The sequence below is a fragment of the Leopardus geoffroyi genome, chromosome E2 (genome assembly GCF_018350155.1).
Source record: "Leopardus geoffroyi isolate Oge1 chromosome E2, O.geoffroyi_Oge1_pat1.0, whole genome shotgun sequence".
In the NCBI taxonomy this organism is placed as follows: domain Eukaryota; kingdom Metazoa; phylum Chordata; class Mammalia; order Carnivora; family Felidae; genus Leopardus; species Leopardus geoffroyi.
The window spans coordinates 61,194,810-61,208,828 of record NC_059335.1 but is presented as its reverse complement, the minus strand read 5'-3'; the positions used below and the strand labels follow the sequence as shown (position 1 = coordinate 61,208,828).

At 62.7% G+C, this 14,019-nt stretch overlaps 1 protein-coding gene across 18 annotated transcripts in view; it reads left to right on the top strand.

Annotated features, from left to right (window-relative positions):
• ANKRD11 (ankyrin repeat domain containing 11) overlaps nucleotides 1-14,019 on the top strand; it is a 181,376-nt gene that overhangs the window by 162,347 nt on the left and 5,010 nt on the right. For 7 of the 18 annotated variants that reach the window (XM_045440033.1, XM_045440019.1, XM_045440020.1 and 4 more), the window contains 5 exons: nucleotides 2,301-2,471; nucleotides 2,572-2,775; nucleotides 3,934-4,076; nucleotides 6,234-6,381; nucleotides 6,655-13,169. In XM_045440033.1, coding sequence (XP_045295989.1) covers nucleotides 2,301-2,471; nucleotides 2,572-2,775; nucleotides 3,934-4,076; nucleotides 6,234-6,381; nucleotides 6,655-13,169 — 7,181 coding nt within the window. Of the gene's footprint in view, nucleotides 1-1,762; nucleotides 1,860-2,300; nucleotides 2,472-2,571; nucleotides 2,776-3,933; nucleotides 4,077-6,233; nucleotides 6,382-6,654; nucleotides 13,170-14,019 lie in introns of all 18 variants that reach the window. The other 11 variants (XM_045440034.1, XM_045440025.1, XM_045440026.1 and 8 more) reach the window with 6 other exon arrangements.

The window sequence follows — 14,019 nt, the reverse complement described above, 5'->3', positions numbered from 1 at the left end:
CCACTCCCGGGAAGGGTGTCTCTTGGGACCCCCCCCACCCCCCCACCCCCACCCCCGATCGCTAGGGAGTCTGCTGCCTGTGTTGTCACTTGAAGACAGTGACTGCAGTGCCCTTGTGCCCGGTCCCTCTGGCACCTCAGGGTCCTGTGGGGTCTGTTCTGAGGACGCGCTGCCCACACCCAGCCTCACACCTCCCTAGGCCTGCCCCAGAGAGCAGAGCTGGGCCACCGGCCTTGTCCTCTGAAGTTACTTAGTGTAATTTGCAGATGTCCCCATGAGCAGGAATCCTCGTGTGGCACGTGTTTCTCGGAGCTCTGCTGTCTCCCTCCTCCGGCGGACTTGCTCTCTCCGCGGCCCCCAGGGAGGCGCAGGGGCCCCGAGAGGCTGGAGGCTCTGTGGGTGGAGACCAAGCGGTGGTTCCTAGGAGACTGGGTGGAAATCGGGTCCTGATTGCGGAGCAGGGCTGTGTGCACGTGCCTTCCTGCTGCTGTCCTGACACCAGGGCCCCGTGTTGGAGACACCAAGCTGGTGGGGCATCTGTGTCCGTGTCATAGAGTAGGAGGTCGGCTCATGTGTCCTGGGGGCGTGGGCCTTGTTTCTGTCATTGTTTGTACTCGGGCCGTGCGAAGGAGCAGCGCAGGGCAGAGCAGTCACCATAGAGAAGGGGGGGGGGTGGTTAGTGGAGCACTCGGCCGTGTGAGAACTTTTAAACCCGATGCCCTGATTCGGGGAGTGTGTTCCAGAAAGCTCGGGTTGGGTGGGATGGCCCCGAGTGACTGCGAAAGTGTGGCTTAACTTCTCGGGACCTCATGGGGCCACCGGGCAGGGCTGCTGCTGTGCGTGGTTCCTCACCCTGTGTAGAGGCTCCGGGGAGGCTGACAGCCTCACCCCTGCGCCTGCCAGCTTGTAGGCAGAACAGGGGACAGGGTGGATAAGCTGGGGTCCTTGGTCACAGATGAGGAGCGTTCTGGAGCTTTCTTCCTTTCTTGAGCCCAGGCCTCATGGGTTGGTTAGAGACTCATCGTGGCCAGGGTGCCTGGGGAGCCTGCGTTGCAGTGAGTCACAGTGTGGTTTCTGAAGGGGCCGATCGCAGTGCTTTCTAAGGAAGTAGCTCACAGAAAACTCTTCTTGAGAAAATGGAAAACGACGCATCTGTGGGCTGGGGATGTTGTCCTGGAGTCGGGCAGGCGGGGGGCGCACGGGAGCCCGTTCGGTCCGTGTCTCCCAGACAGCACCCGCCTCCCCAGGGCAAACCAGAGCCAGCGAGCCAGCCGAGGGCCCGGAGGGGGTCCTCTCTGACGTGCGGAGTGGAGAGCAGGAGGCCCCCCTCCCCCGAGGAGAGTTTCAGGACCCCAAGTCTCCCGTGGTGACCCTCCTTCCCTGGCTGCATTTTGCACCGTGTGACCTAGAACACCCCCTAGCCAGCCCGGCCCCCACACCAGGGCCCCACCCAGCACGCACGGGGGCAGTGTGGGGAGGGCTCCAGGCGCCTGGTGGATCCCTAAATCCCCGGCAGGAGGGGCACGAGGGCGAAGGAGGACAGTGAGCTTTGGCTCCTGGGTCACGGAGTCGGGGGGGTGTTTGCTGTCCCTTCCTCCCGCCTCTTCCCGGAGAAGCCACGCGGTGTGTCTGTGCTCAGGGTCGGCAGGGAGCTCTGTAAGGGGTCAGCCCAGCGGAGGAGGTGTGCGCTCCGAGGAGGTGGAGACGGAACGGCCGAGCTGTTCCATCGTGTCTGGTTAGTGCTCTGTGTTGATGCCTTTAGATGCCTCCAGCTCAGTCCATGTCGTGGTACTGCAAGGCTGGTTCGCTCCTCGAAGGGCCATGGCCTGAAATGGAGGTCCCTAGAAGCAAGAAGAAAGGTACAGTACTGACGAGTCGGCCTTGACCTGTTTATGTATTTCTGAACTGTGTTTGCCATCTACATCTGCACTGTCTGGAGGCGGGACGGGGAAGGAGGAGCCGGAGTGTGGACACGTGCACTTAACGGACGGAGACCTGTCCCGCGTGAGCCAGGGCCCCAGTGAGGGGCCGTCCCACCGCCTGGCGTGCGGCGGGCCGTGGCGACCGGCCGGTGGGGGCCGAGGCGGGGCAGGCCCCATTGGCTGATGACGAGGTGTTGGAGTTGTCTCTGTTACCGCCGGAGGTGACGACCGGGCGGCTCGGTGCTGCCGCCCCTGTTCTCGCCCTTTCCCTGTGAGCTGTGAGGTGGGAGGCGGGGGCTCCGCGACGCCAGGCAAGGCCGCGGGTCCTGAGGACCGCGTGGCATGAAATGTCCCCCTGTCTCCTCCACCGCCTCACAGAGAAGCAGGGTCCTGAGCGCAAGAGGATTAAGAAGGAGCCCGTCCCCCGGAAGGCCGGGCTGCTGTTTGGCATGGGGCTGTCTGGGATCCGAGCCGGCTACCCCCTCTCCGAGCGCCAGCAGGTGGCTCTCCTCATGCAGATGACTGCCGAGGAGTCCGCCAACAGCCCAGGTGAGCCCCCGGTGCCTCGAGGAAGCGGCCCAGGGCCCGGCGGCTTCCGTCGCCGGGACACGCCTGGTGACGCCCTGCCTGTCCTCTCCTTGGCCTGCAGTAGACACGACACCAAAGCACCCCTCCCAGTCGACAGTGTGTCAGAAGGGGACGCCGAACTCCGCCTCGAAAACCAAAGACAAGGTGAACAAGCGGAACGAGCGCGGAGAGACCCGCCTGCACCGCGCAGCCATCCGCGGGGACGCCCGGCGCATCAAGGAGCTCATCGGCGAGGGCGCGGACGTCAACGTCAAGGACTTTGCAGGTGAGCGCTCCCGGGCGCCCTCACCCCGCGTGCCCCGAAGGCCCCGCCTGGGGTCCAGGGGTGGAGCCGGGGGCGGGCGAGGGGGGGGGCGGTTGCGCACAGGAGTTGCGGTAGCGGGCAGACCTCGCGCTTAGACCAGGGTGATGTACTGTTGGTGCTGAGGAAGAGGCACCGATGTTGCGGAAAGTATTTGAAAATCAGATCGTTTTCTTATTTTTTATTATTTTTAAGAGAATTGGGGGAAGTTTTAGATGCCACTCTGCTGTGTTGTGTAGACCCCAGTTCCGTGGAAGAGGAGTCACGCCCCTGGCACGTTCAGGGAGAGGCGGCCCTGCCTCGGTGCCCGGCAGCCTGGGGACCGCACCCCCCAGGGAAGAAATGTCTCCGAGAGGGCCCTTTCGTTTAAGCCGGAAGTAGGTGTTCCTCCCCCGGCCCGAGACAGCCAAGCATTATCTGCCTTTGAGGGCCGTGTGGTCACGGTGGAGTATTGCCGGGTGTGAACAGGACGCTTGCTCTGTGCCGCAGCATCGGCACGTTCCACAGCCGTTTGTTCCGAGAGCGCGTGGAACGTGAGACCAGCAAAGCGGTCTCCGTGACGAACCTGTCTAGACTGCGCCCACTTCCCTAGTTGATGGGGTTTCTGACCCAAACCTAATGTAGCACCTTCTCTGAAAATACAATTTTCCTAAGGCGAGATTTGCCAAAGCCCTGGAATTTGTGTCCACAGGGTGGCCCCGTTGGCACACTGACCTTTGCGGGTGGCCTGTCGAGGCTCTCGTGGAGACGGCCGCCAGAGGAGGCCTCCCCGCGTGGCCTCAGCCACGTGCTGCCCAGAGGGCACGTTTCCGAACCTGCAGCTGTGGTCACAGACGCCGCCACCCTGCCCGCAGCCCCCTCGGCCGCTCTCCCTGTACCCCCCCCGTGTGTTGTTGGACACGCTGGATTGAGCCTGCCACCCCCGACGAGGCCCCCACCCCAGATTGTGCCCGCACAACCTGGAGGGTTGGCGAGCTGCACGTCGCGGGGCAGACGGGGCGCCCCAGCAAAGGACACTCAGGGCTTCCTGGGACCGTAGCCCTTCCGCGCAGGGCGCTGCCTCGGGACAGGAGTGGCGTTCTTGAGGATTAAATAACATAGGTCCTAAGTGTCTGTTTCCAGGCTGGACAGCGCTGCACGAGGCGTGTAACCGGGGCTACTACGACGTCGCCAAGCAGCTGTTGGCCGCGGGGGCAGAGGTGAACACCAAGGGCCTAGACGACGACACCCCCCTGCACGACGCTGCGAACAACGGGCACTACAAGGTGGGTGCCTCCCCGCACCCACGTCCCCCACCGGGCCTGCTGGCCGCCTTGGACGTCATCCTGTCGCTCCCTGTCCCGCCGTCCCTACCGTCCTGCACGTTTGCGCCCCCCCCTCCCCCCCAACCAGAGCCATCCTCTCTGACCAGCCCACCTGCTCATCCTGGGTCAGCACCTGGGTGACCTCTTGCTCCACGTGACGGGGCCCTGCTCTGGTCATGCGGGCATGTCTAGGTTTTAGCAGCTGGATGATCATACGGCGGTGGGGAGTGGGGGAGGGGGGGTATTCATGGGCTGCTGCCGGCACTGTCCTTGTCCTTGTGGCAGTTACTGTTGTTGAAGCACAGAGAGGTGTAGCCAGTACACGGGAGGACCCTCGTAACCAGTCTGGGAGCAGCGAGTACCCAAGCGCACGGCCTCCCCGAGAGGACTAGCCCCCTTGGGGAAACGGCTGCCTCTGGGTCTGATGCAGGAGACGCGCAGAGGTGGCGAGGCTCTTGCTGTGGTCGTTACCAGACCTTCGTGAAGAGGCCCAGGAAGGACAGTGGGGCCTGGCAAGGACAGCGCCTGTAGACCGGAACGCACCTCTGACGCTCTCCTGTAGCTGCTCTGCCCCGTCGCCTTGGGCAGGTGCCGGGGAACTAGCAGCACCCAGCGAGTGGCGAGCAGTCGAAGGATGATGAGTCACATAGTCAGGGGAGGGCTGTGAATGAGAAGATGCCCGCGGTGACCGGACGAGTCCAGACACAGATTGTGTACTTGACGTCAGGGCTCTTGGTTAGCTCCTTGGGTTAGATAAAGGCGTCGTGGTTATTTTGGTTTTTTAAGGGTCCTTTTAGAGAAATGCTAGAAAAGTTTATGAAATGCCTGGGACCCGCTAGAGTACCCAGGGTGGGGGAGGGGGAGGGATTGATGACACGAGTCTGGCGCTACGTTGGCAGCCGACAGAGTGGGGAGGGACAGGGTCGTCCTCTGAATCTCTGTACTTCTGTAATTGTTCTTGTAAAACTACCTTACGGAACAGACTGTGGAAATACGGGGAGGGGTGTAGGGTAGTGGCCCCCGGAGAGATCCCCGTCCAGATCCTGGGACTGTGAATATGTGACCTCACGTGGTAAGGGGACTTCACGGATGGGAGTAAGCAAAAGATCACGCAGTGGCGACCCTGGATTATCCCCACGGGCCCAGTGCCCTCTGGGGTCCGTGTAGCAGAAACCCTTCCCCAGGAGGGAGGAGACCGCGAGGGCGGCTCGCCCGCGTTGCCAGCCTTGGCAGAAGGGGCCGAGGGACATGGTGGCTTCCAGCAGTTGGGACAGCCCTCAGCAGGCAGACAGCAGGGACACAGGGCCAGTCCCACCAAAGGAAGGAGCCAACACCACACATCTGTAGCGTCAGCGAGACCCGTTGCAGACTTGGCGAGACGGAGGGGCTGGTGATTCGCTAGAGCAGCCGTGGGAAACCCGTGCCCGGGAAGCGGGGTCCTGGTCAGGGGAGGCCGCGGCGTCCTAAGCGGGAATGGCGTGTGAGCGACGGGGTGTTCCTGGTTAAAGATTGTTTTAACACTGCAGTGTCCAAACTGGGGCCGAGACAGCACTGAACCTGCACTTGAGGGCAGCGAGTCGGCCGCCCCGGGTGTGCGAAGCACACTTGCCGGCTGTAGACAGTTGAGCAGAGCTGCCGCGGGGTCACCTGGACTGTGTCTGTCATTCACAGGAACCCCCCTTACTGTGTCAAAGCACGGAAGAGGCAATCTTCTTTTCTAAAATAAACGAGAACACAAAATAAACCTACTTGGAAGAAGCTCGCTCTTTGTTTCCTCTGTTCTGTCAGTGCCCGCTCCCCACCAGATCTCCAGAGCCCTTCTTTCCACACCCCGTGGGCCCTGCCGGATGGCGGCTCATCGCTGGCGGGAGATCATGGGGCCGTGGTCGGCCCACCACCGATGGGGAGGACTCTGCACGGGAGCGCAGACCTCCTCCGTGTGGCGGCGTGCTTGGCTGGGGTGCGGGGCCTGGAGACCCCCGGGGGCCGTGCTGTGGCGGTGGTGGGCTGTTGTCTGGTCGAGCACAGGACTCTAGGAAGCGGCTGCAGTTGTACCGGCACGGGGGCGCGTCGCGTGCTTCTCAGAAAGCCCCTGACCTGCCGGTTGCTGTTTCGTAGGTGGTGAAGCTGTTGTTGCGGTATGGCGGGAACCCTCAGCAAAGCAACAGGAAAGGCGAGACGCCGCTGAAGGTGGCCAACTCCCCGACCATGGTGAATCTCCTGTTGGGCAAGGGGACCTACACGTCCAGCGAGGAGAGCTCGACCGGTCAGTGGCCGGGAGCCGCACCGCGTGTGCCGGCTGGGGTGGGGGAGCTTCTGGACGGCCGGGACCCCACCCCCAGGGTTTCCTCGTCCTCCGGCCCTGCCCTCACACAGATCTCTCTCTCATTTCCTCCTGCCCATGGCTGGCCTCCGATTTATCTAAATCAGGCGAAGAGCTGTCTCTCTCCCCGCCCCCCCGTCTGCAGAGCGCCATCCCCGTGCATGTTCAGTAGGGTCGCTGTGACTCTGCCTCTGACCTCTTCCTCCCTGTTCCCAGCAGAGAGCTCAGAGGAGGAAGACGCCCCATCGTTCGCACCTTCTAGTTCGGTTGACGGCAATAACACAGACTCTGAATTTGAAAAAGGCCTGAAGCACAAGGCTAAGAATCCAGAGCCCCAGAAAACTGTGACCCCCGTCAAGGATGAGTACGAGTTTGACGAGGACGACGAGCAGGACAGAGTCCCTCCAGTGGACGACAAACACTTACTGAAAAAGGATTACAGAAAAGAAACTAAATCAAATAGTTTTATTTCTATACCCAAAATGGAAGTGAAAAGTTACACTAAAAATAACACGATTGCACCAAAGAAAGCGGCTCATCGCATCCTTTCAGACACGTCAGACGAGGAGGACGTTGGCGTCACTGTGGGGACAGGAGAGAAGCTGAGGCTCTCGGCACACACGATACTGCCCGGTAACAAAACGCGGGAACCTTCCAATTCCAAGCAGCAGAAAGAGAAAAATAAAGTGAAAAAGAAGCGAAAGAAGGAGACAAAAGGCAAGGAAGTGCGGTTTGGGAAAAGGAATGACAAGTTCTGCTCCTCCGAGTCGGAGAGCGAGTCCTCGGAGAGCGGGGAGGACGACGGGGACTCGGTGGGGAGCTCTGGCTGCCTCAAGGAGTCCCCACTGGTGCTGAAGGACCCGTCCCTGTTCAGCTCTCTGTCCGCCTCCTCCACCTCGTCTCACGGGAGCTCTGCCGCCCAGAAGCATAACCCCGGCCACGCGGACCAGCACGCCAGGCACTGGCGGACAGACAATTGGAAAAGCATCTCTTCTCCCGCCTGGTCAGAGGTCAGCTCTTTATCAGACTCCACAAGGACGAGACTGACGAGCGAGTCTGACTGCTCCTCCGAGGGCTCCAGCGTGGAGTCGCTGAAGCCCGTGAGGAAGAAGCAGGAGCACAGGAAGCGGGGCGGCCTGCAGAGCGCGCTGTCGGAGAAGAAGAACTCTTTCCACGCCAGCGTGGACGGTGCCATTCCCAAGCTGGACAAGGAGGGCAAGGTCGTCAAGAAACACAAAACAAAACACAAACACAAAAACAAGGAGAAAGGGCTGTGCTCCGTCGGTCAGGAGCTCAAGTTGAAAAGTTTCACTTACGAGTATGAGGACTCCAAGCAGCGGCCGGAGAAGGCCATACTTCTGGACGGCGACGTTCCCAGTGAGGGCAAGCTGAAGGCCTTGAAGCACGACCGGGACCACTTCAGGAAGGAAGAGCGGCTCGGCAAGGTGAAGTCGGAAGACAGGGAATGGCTCTTCAAAGAGGAGGTGGTCAAGGTTTCCAAAGACGAGAAGGCCCTGAAGAGAATCAAAGACGTGAGCAGGTCTTTCCGAGAAGAGAAAGACCGTGGGAGTAAAGCAGAAAAAGAGAAACTGGTGAAGGAAAAGTCTCCCAAAGAGGAACGACTGAGGCTCTACAAAGAGGAGAGAAAGAAAAAGTCCAAAGACAGGCCCGCCAAGCTAGAGAAGAAGAATGATTGTAAGGAGGACAGGATTCCAAAGGAGAAGGAGAAGGCTTTCAAAGAAGAAAAAGACAAACTGAAAAAAGAAAAAGTCTACAGGGAGGACTCTTCCGCTTTCGATGAGTATTGTAACAAGAGTCAGTTTCTGGAGAACGAAGACACCAAATTCAGCCTTTCCGACGACCAGCAGGATCGGTGGTTCTCGGACTTGTCCGATTCGTCCTTTGATTTCAAAGGGGACGACAGTTGGGATTCTCCAGTGACAGACTACAGGGATGTTAAAAGTGACCCCGTGGCCAGACTGATCCTGGAGACCGTGAAGGAGGACAGCAAGGAAAAGAAGCGGGAGAGCAAGGGCCGTGAGAAGCGGGACTACGGGGACAGGCGCGGCGACAGGGACGCCTTCTTCCGGAAGAAGGACAGAGACTGTCTGGACAAGAGCTCCGAGAGGAGGAAGGAGCAGGCAGACAAGCATAAGGGCATCCCCGGCTGCCTTCCCGACAAGGACAAAAAGCGGAGGGAGTCCGCCGAGGCCGGGCGGGACAGGAAGGACGCCCTCGAGGCCGCCAAGGAGCGGAAGGATGGCAGGCCCAAGCCCGAGGAGGCCCACCGGGAGGAGCCGAAGGAGCTGGCTGGCGAGGCCGGCTTCAAGGACAGGCCCGACTGTGAGTTTGGGAAGGGCCCCGAGCCCTGGGAGAGGCTCCATGCAGCAAGAGACAAGGAGAAGAAGGAAAGGGGGAAATTAGAGAAATACAAAGATAAGTCCGGTGACAGAGATAAAAGCGAAAAGTCTGTCCTTGAGAAATGTCAGAAGGACAAGGAGTTTGATAAATGCTTTAAAGAGAAGAAGGATCCCAAGGAGAAGCATAAGGACAAGGAGAGAAAGGCGTCTCTTGACCAGGTGAAAGAAAAGAGGGAGAAGAATTTCCCTGGACTTCTCTCCGAGGACTTCCCTGAAAAAAAAGACGAGAAGAAGGGTAAAGAGAAGAGCTGGTACATCGCCGACATATTCACGGACGAAAGCGAGGACGAGAAGGACGAGTTCGCGGCCAGCGGGCTCCGACTCGGGGACGCCGGGGACGCGCCGCGGGCGGACGGCCCCCAGGACACCGACCGGCACCGGAAGCACTCTGCCGACCGGCAGCACTCGGAGAAGCAGAAAGATCGAGAGCTCCGGGAAAAGAAGAAGGAGAAGGGAGCCGCGGAAGGGGCGAAAGACAAGAAAGAAAAGGTCCTGGAGAAGCACAAGGACAAGAAGGACAAAGAGGGTGCGGACAAGTACAAGGACAGGAAGGACCGCACCTCGGCCGACCCCACCCAGGAAAAGAAGAACAAGCAGAAGCCTCCCGAGAAGCTGGAGCGGAAGCCCTCGGCAGAGGACAAGGCCAGGAGCAGGCACCGCGAGAGGCCGGACCGGGAGCACTGCCGGGACAGGAAGGTGTCGAGGAGCACCGAGGCGGAGAAGAGCCTGCTGGAGAGGCTGGAGGAGGAGGCCCTGCACGCGTACCGGGAGGACTCCAACGACAAGGCCAGCGAGGTGTCCTCGGACAGCTTCACCGACCGCGGGCAGGAGCCCGGCCTGAGCGCCCTCCTAGAGGTGTCCTTCACGGAGCCCCCGGAGGAGAAGGTCAAGGAGAGAGAGAGGCACAGACACTCTTCGTCCTCGTCCAAGAAAAGCCACGATCGGGAGAGAGTCCGGAAAGACAAGTGTGAGAAGAGAGACAAGAGCGACGATTACAAGGACACGGGCAGCAGGAAGGACCCCGGCCAGTACGACAAGGACTTCTCGGACGCCGACGCTTATGGGATCCCTTACGGCGCCAAAGCGGACGTCGAGGACGAGCTAGATAAAACCATTGAGTTGTTCGCCGCTGAAAAGAAAGATAAAAACGATTCTGAGAGAGAGCCTTCCAAGAAAGCGGACAAGGAGCTGAAGCCTTATGGCTGTGGTGCCGCCGGTGCCCTCAAGGACAAGAGGCGGCGGGAGAGGCACCGCGAGAGGTGGCGGGACGAGCGGGAGAAGCACAGGGACAGGCACAGCGACGGGCCCCCGCGGCACCACAAGGACGAGCAGAAGCCCGCAGCCAGAGACAAGGACAACCCTCCAAACACACTCAGAGACAAGTCCCGGGACGAGAGCCTGAAGCTCAGCGAGACCAAACCGAAGGAGAAGTTCAAGGAAAACCCGGAGAAGGAGAAGGGTGACTCGGTGAAGGTCGGCAACGGCAACGATAAGCCGCCGGCAGCCAGAGACCAGGGCAAGAGAGATGCCCGGCCCAGAGAGAAGCTTCTGGGCGACGGCGACCTGATGATGACCAGCTTCGAGCGCATGCTGTCCCAGAAGGACCTGGAGGTCGAGGAGCGGCACAAGCGGCACAAGGAGAGGATGAAGCAGATGGAGAAGATGAGGCACCGGTCCGGAGACCCGAAGCTCAAGGACAGGGCGAAGCCCGCCGAGGACGTGCGCAAGAAGGGCCTGGACGTGCCCGCACGGAGGCCGCTGGTGCCGGACCCCGCCCCGAAGGACAAGAGGCCCAAGGAGCCCGCTCTGGCCCCGCCGGCCGCCGACGGCAAGCCCCCCCTGGGGCCGGCCGGGGACGCCAGGGACTGGCTGGCCGGGCCGCACGCGAAAGAGGCGCTGCCCGCCTCCCCGAGGCCGGACCAGGGCCGGCCCACCGGGGTCCCCACGCCCGCGTCTGTGGTGTCGTGCCCCAGCTACGAGGAGGCCATGCACACGCCCAGGACCCCGTCCTGCAGCGCGGACGACTACTCCGACCTCATTTTCGACTGCGCTGACCCCCAGCCCGTCTCCAGCACGTCCGCCAGAGCCTGCTCCCCCTCTTTTTTCGACAGGTTCTCCGTGGCAGCGAGCGGGATTTCGGAAACCGCGAGCCAGACGCCTACGAGGCCGCTGTGCACGAGCCTGTACCGTTCGGTGTCTGTCGATATCCGGAGGACCCCCGAGGAAGAATTCAGCGCTGGGGACAAGCTGTTCAGACAGCAGAGCGTCCCCACCGCGTCCAGTTACGGCTCGCCAGGGCAGCGCCTGGAGGACAAGGCCCCTGTGCCCCCAGGTCCTGCCGAGAAGTTCGCCTGCTTGTCCCCGGGGTACTACTCCCCGGACTATGGCATCCCCTCCCCCAAAGCGGACGCTCTGCACTGCCCGCCTGCGGCTGTGGTCAATGTCACCCCCTCCCCAGAGGGTGCTTTCTCTGGTTTACAAGCGAAGTCCCCCCCTTCGCACAGAGATGAGCTTTTGGCCCCGTCCATGGAGGGGGCCCTTCCGCCTGACTTGGGCATCCCCCTGGATGCCACGGAGGACCAGCAGGCCACTGCCGCCATCATCCCCCCGGAGCCCAGCTACCTGGAGCCGCTGGACGAGGGCCCCTTCAGCACGGTCATCACAGAGGACCCCGTCGAGTGGGCGCACCCAGCTGCCTCGGAGCAGGCCCTGTCCTGCAGCCTGATTGGGGGCGCCCCCGAGAACCCCGTCAGCTGGCCTGTGGGGCCGGACCTCCTGCTTAAGTCCCCACAGCGCCTCCCAGAGTCCCCGCAGCATTTCTGCCCCACTGAGGCCCTCCACCCTGCTGCCCCAGGGCCCTTCGGCGCCCCAGAGCCCCCTTACCCAGGCTCCCCTGACTCATACCCTCTGTCGGCCACCGAGCCTGGACTCGAGGGCGCCAAAGGCGACGTGGTGGACACAGTCCCGGCCGCTGTGCCCGCCCCAGAAGAACCAGCCCCCTTTGCCCCTCCTTCCAGGCTGGAGCCCTTTTTCACCAACTGCAAACCGCTCCCTGACGCGCCCCCCGACACGGCCCCGGAGCCTGCGTGTTTGGCCACCGTGACTCAGGTGGAGGCTCTGGCGCCCATGGAGAATAACTTCCTGGAAAATGGGCACGACCTCTCGGCCCTCGGCCAGGTGGAAGCGGTGCCCTGGCCTGATGGCTTCCCCAACTCCGAGGACGACTTAGACCTGGGGCCCTTCTCTCTGCCGGAGCTTCCTCTTCAAGCTAAAGACGTTTCTGATGTCGAAACGGAACCAGTAGAAGAGACTCCCCTTGGCCCTCCGGAAAACACCCCCGCGGGGCCCCCCGTAGTCCCGAATGGCGGGGATGTCGCTGCAGCGGCTGCCGAGGAGCAGCCCGCACTGCCTCCCGACCAGGCGGCTCCCCGGCTCCCCGCCGAGCCCGAGCCGGAGCCCCCCGAGGAGCCCAAGCCGGATGTGATGTTGGAGACCACGGTAGAGGCAGGGGTCACGTCAGAGGGGAGGGTCCCCCCCGAGGACTCGGACTCCGGCCTGGGGCCCGCCCCGCCAGCCCCGGAGCGGCATCCGGCAGGGAGCGGAGACGAGGAGGCCGAGGGCCGGGACCCCCCGGCCGCGTCCCACCACGGCACCCCCGACGCCGCCGCCGTTGCTGCCGCCGCCGCCGCAGATGGCTCGGCACAGGCACACGTGGAGGATGGGGCCGGCCCGCTCGACGGGGCCGGCCCCGAGGGACCTGTGGGCGGCATCCAGCCCGAAGCTTCGGAACCAGAACCCAAACCCGCGGTCGAAGCCCCGAAGGCGCCCAAGGTGGAGGAGATCCCCCAGCGCATGACGAGGAACCGGGCTCAGATGCTGGCCAACCAGAGCAAGCAGAGCTCGCCGCCGGCCGACAAGGAGCCCGCGCCCGCCCCGCCCCCCCGCGCCAAGGGCCGCTGCTGCGAGGAGGACGACCCCCAGGCCCAGCACCCTCGCAAGCGCCGCTTCCAGCGCTCCAGCCAGCAGCTGCAGCAGCAGATGAACACGTCCACGCAGCAGACGCGGGAGGTGATCCAGCAGACGCTGGCCGCCATCGTGGACGCCATCAAGCTGGATGACATCGAGCCATACCACAGCGACAGGTCCAACCCCTACTTCGAGTACTTGCAGATCAGGAAGAAGATCGAGGAGAAGCGCAAGATTCTCTGCTACATCACGCCGCAGGCGCCCCAGTGCTACGCCGAGTACGTCACCTACACGGGCTCCTACCTCCTGGACGGCAAGCCGCTCAGCAAGCTGCACATCCCCGTGGTGAGTCCCGGAGGCGGGCGGGAGCCCCGCTGGCGGGGCTCTGTCGGCCGTCCCGCGTCCCGCGTGCGCTCCTCATCCGGGGCCTGACTGGCCAACCACGCGTGTGCCCAGCGCTCGGTCCGCTGGGTCGACGGTCGCCCAGCTGGTCTGTCTGCTGTAGCTACGCCCTGCAGCCCTCCAGCTGGGGCTGCCCTGGGGCCGCTCGGTGCCTGCCCCCGCCAGTGAGGGTCTCCGCTCGGCCCTTTTAACACCCCCCGGTAACGCTCCGTGTTCCCAGGGGCCCCAGGTTGCCAAGCGGAGGCCAGGCCTCACTGTCGTCACCGTGCAGCCCTGAGCAGCAAGCACCCTGGCGGCTCCCCCCCTCCCCACCCCCCCCACTGTGGGCATTGGGAGCCCAGGGACCCCGTGTCTGTGCAGACCCCGCCGTCTACACACACCACCTTCCAGCCAGCCGTCTGCATCCCCACTTCTCCCATTGTACCCTCTTCCTCGGGGCGGGCTCCTGCCACCACCCCTGCCCAGGAACAGCCCCCCTGCAGCACAGCCACCGCCCTGGGCCCCTCAGCACCTGTTCAGCCCAGTGCGCAGGTGACTTGCTTCATCTCGGACCCTCCCACCCGCTTGGAGGGGAGCCGGGACTGCCGTTGGGTTACCATCAGGCCCAGAACAGGCCTGCAGCCCACAGGGCCCGCCTCAGAGCAGCCCCCTCCCCCCCGAGAGTCACACTGGATCGGGTGTTCTGGAAGGTGGCATCTGAGCCGGCTCTTTCTTCACCGGGTGTCTTCTGAACAGCGATAGGTGGCTCTGAGCGTCAGGTTCAAAGGGCGAGGCCTTGGGGGCACGGCTGCCC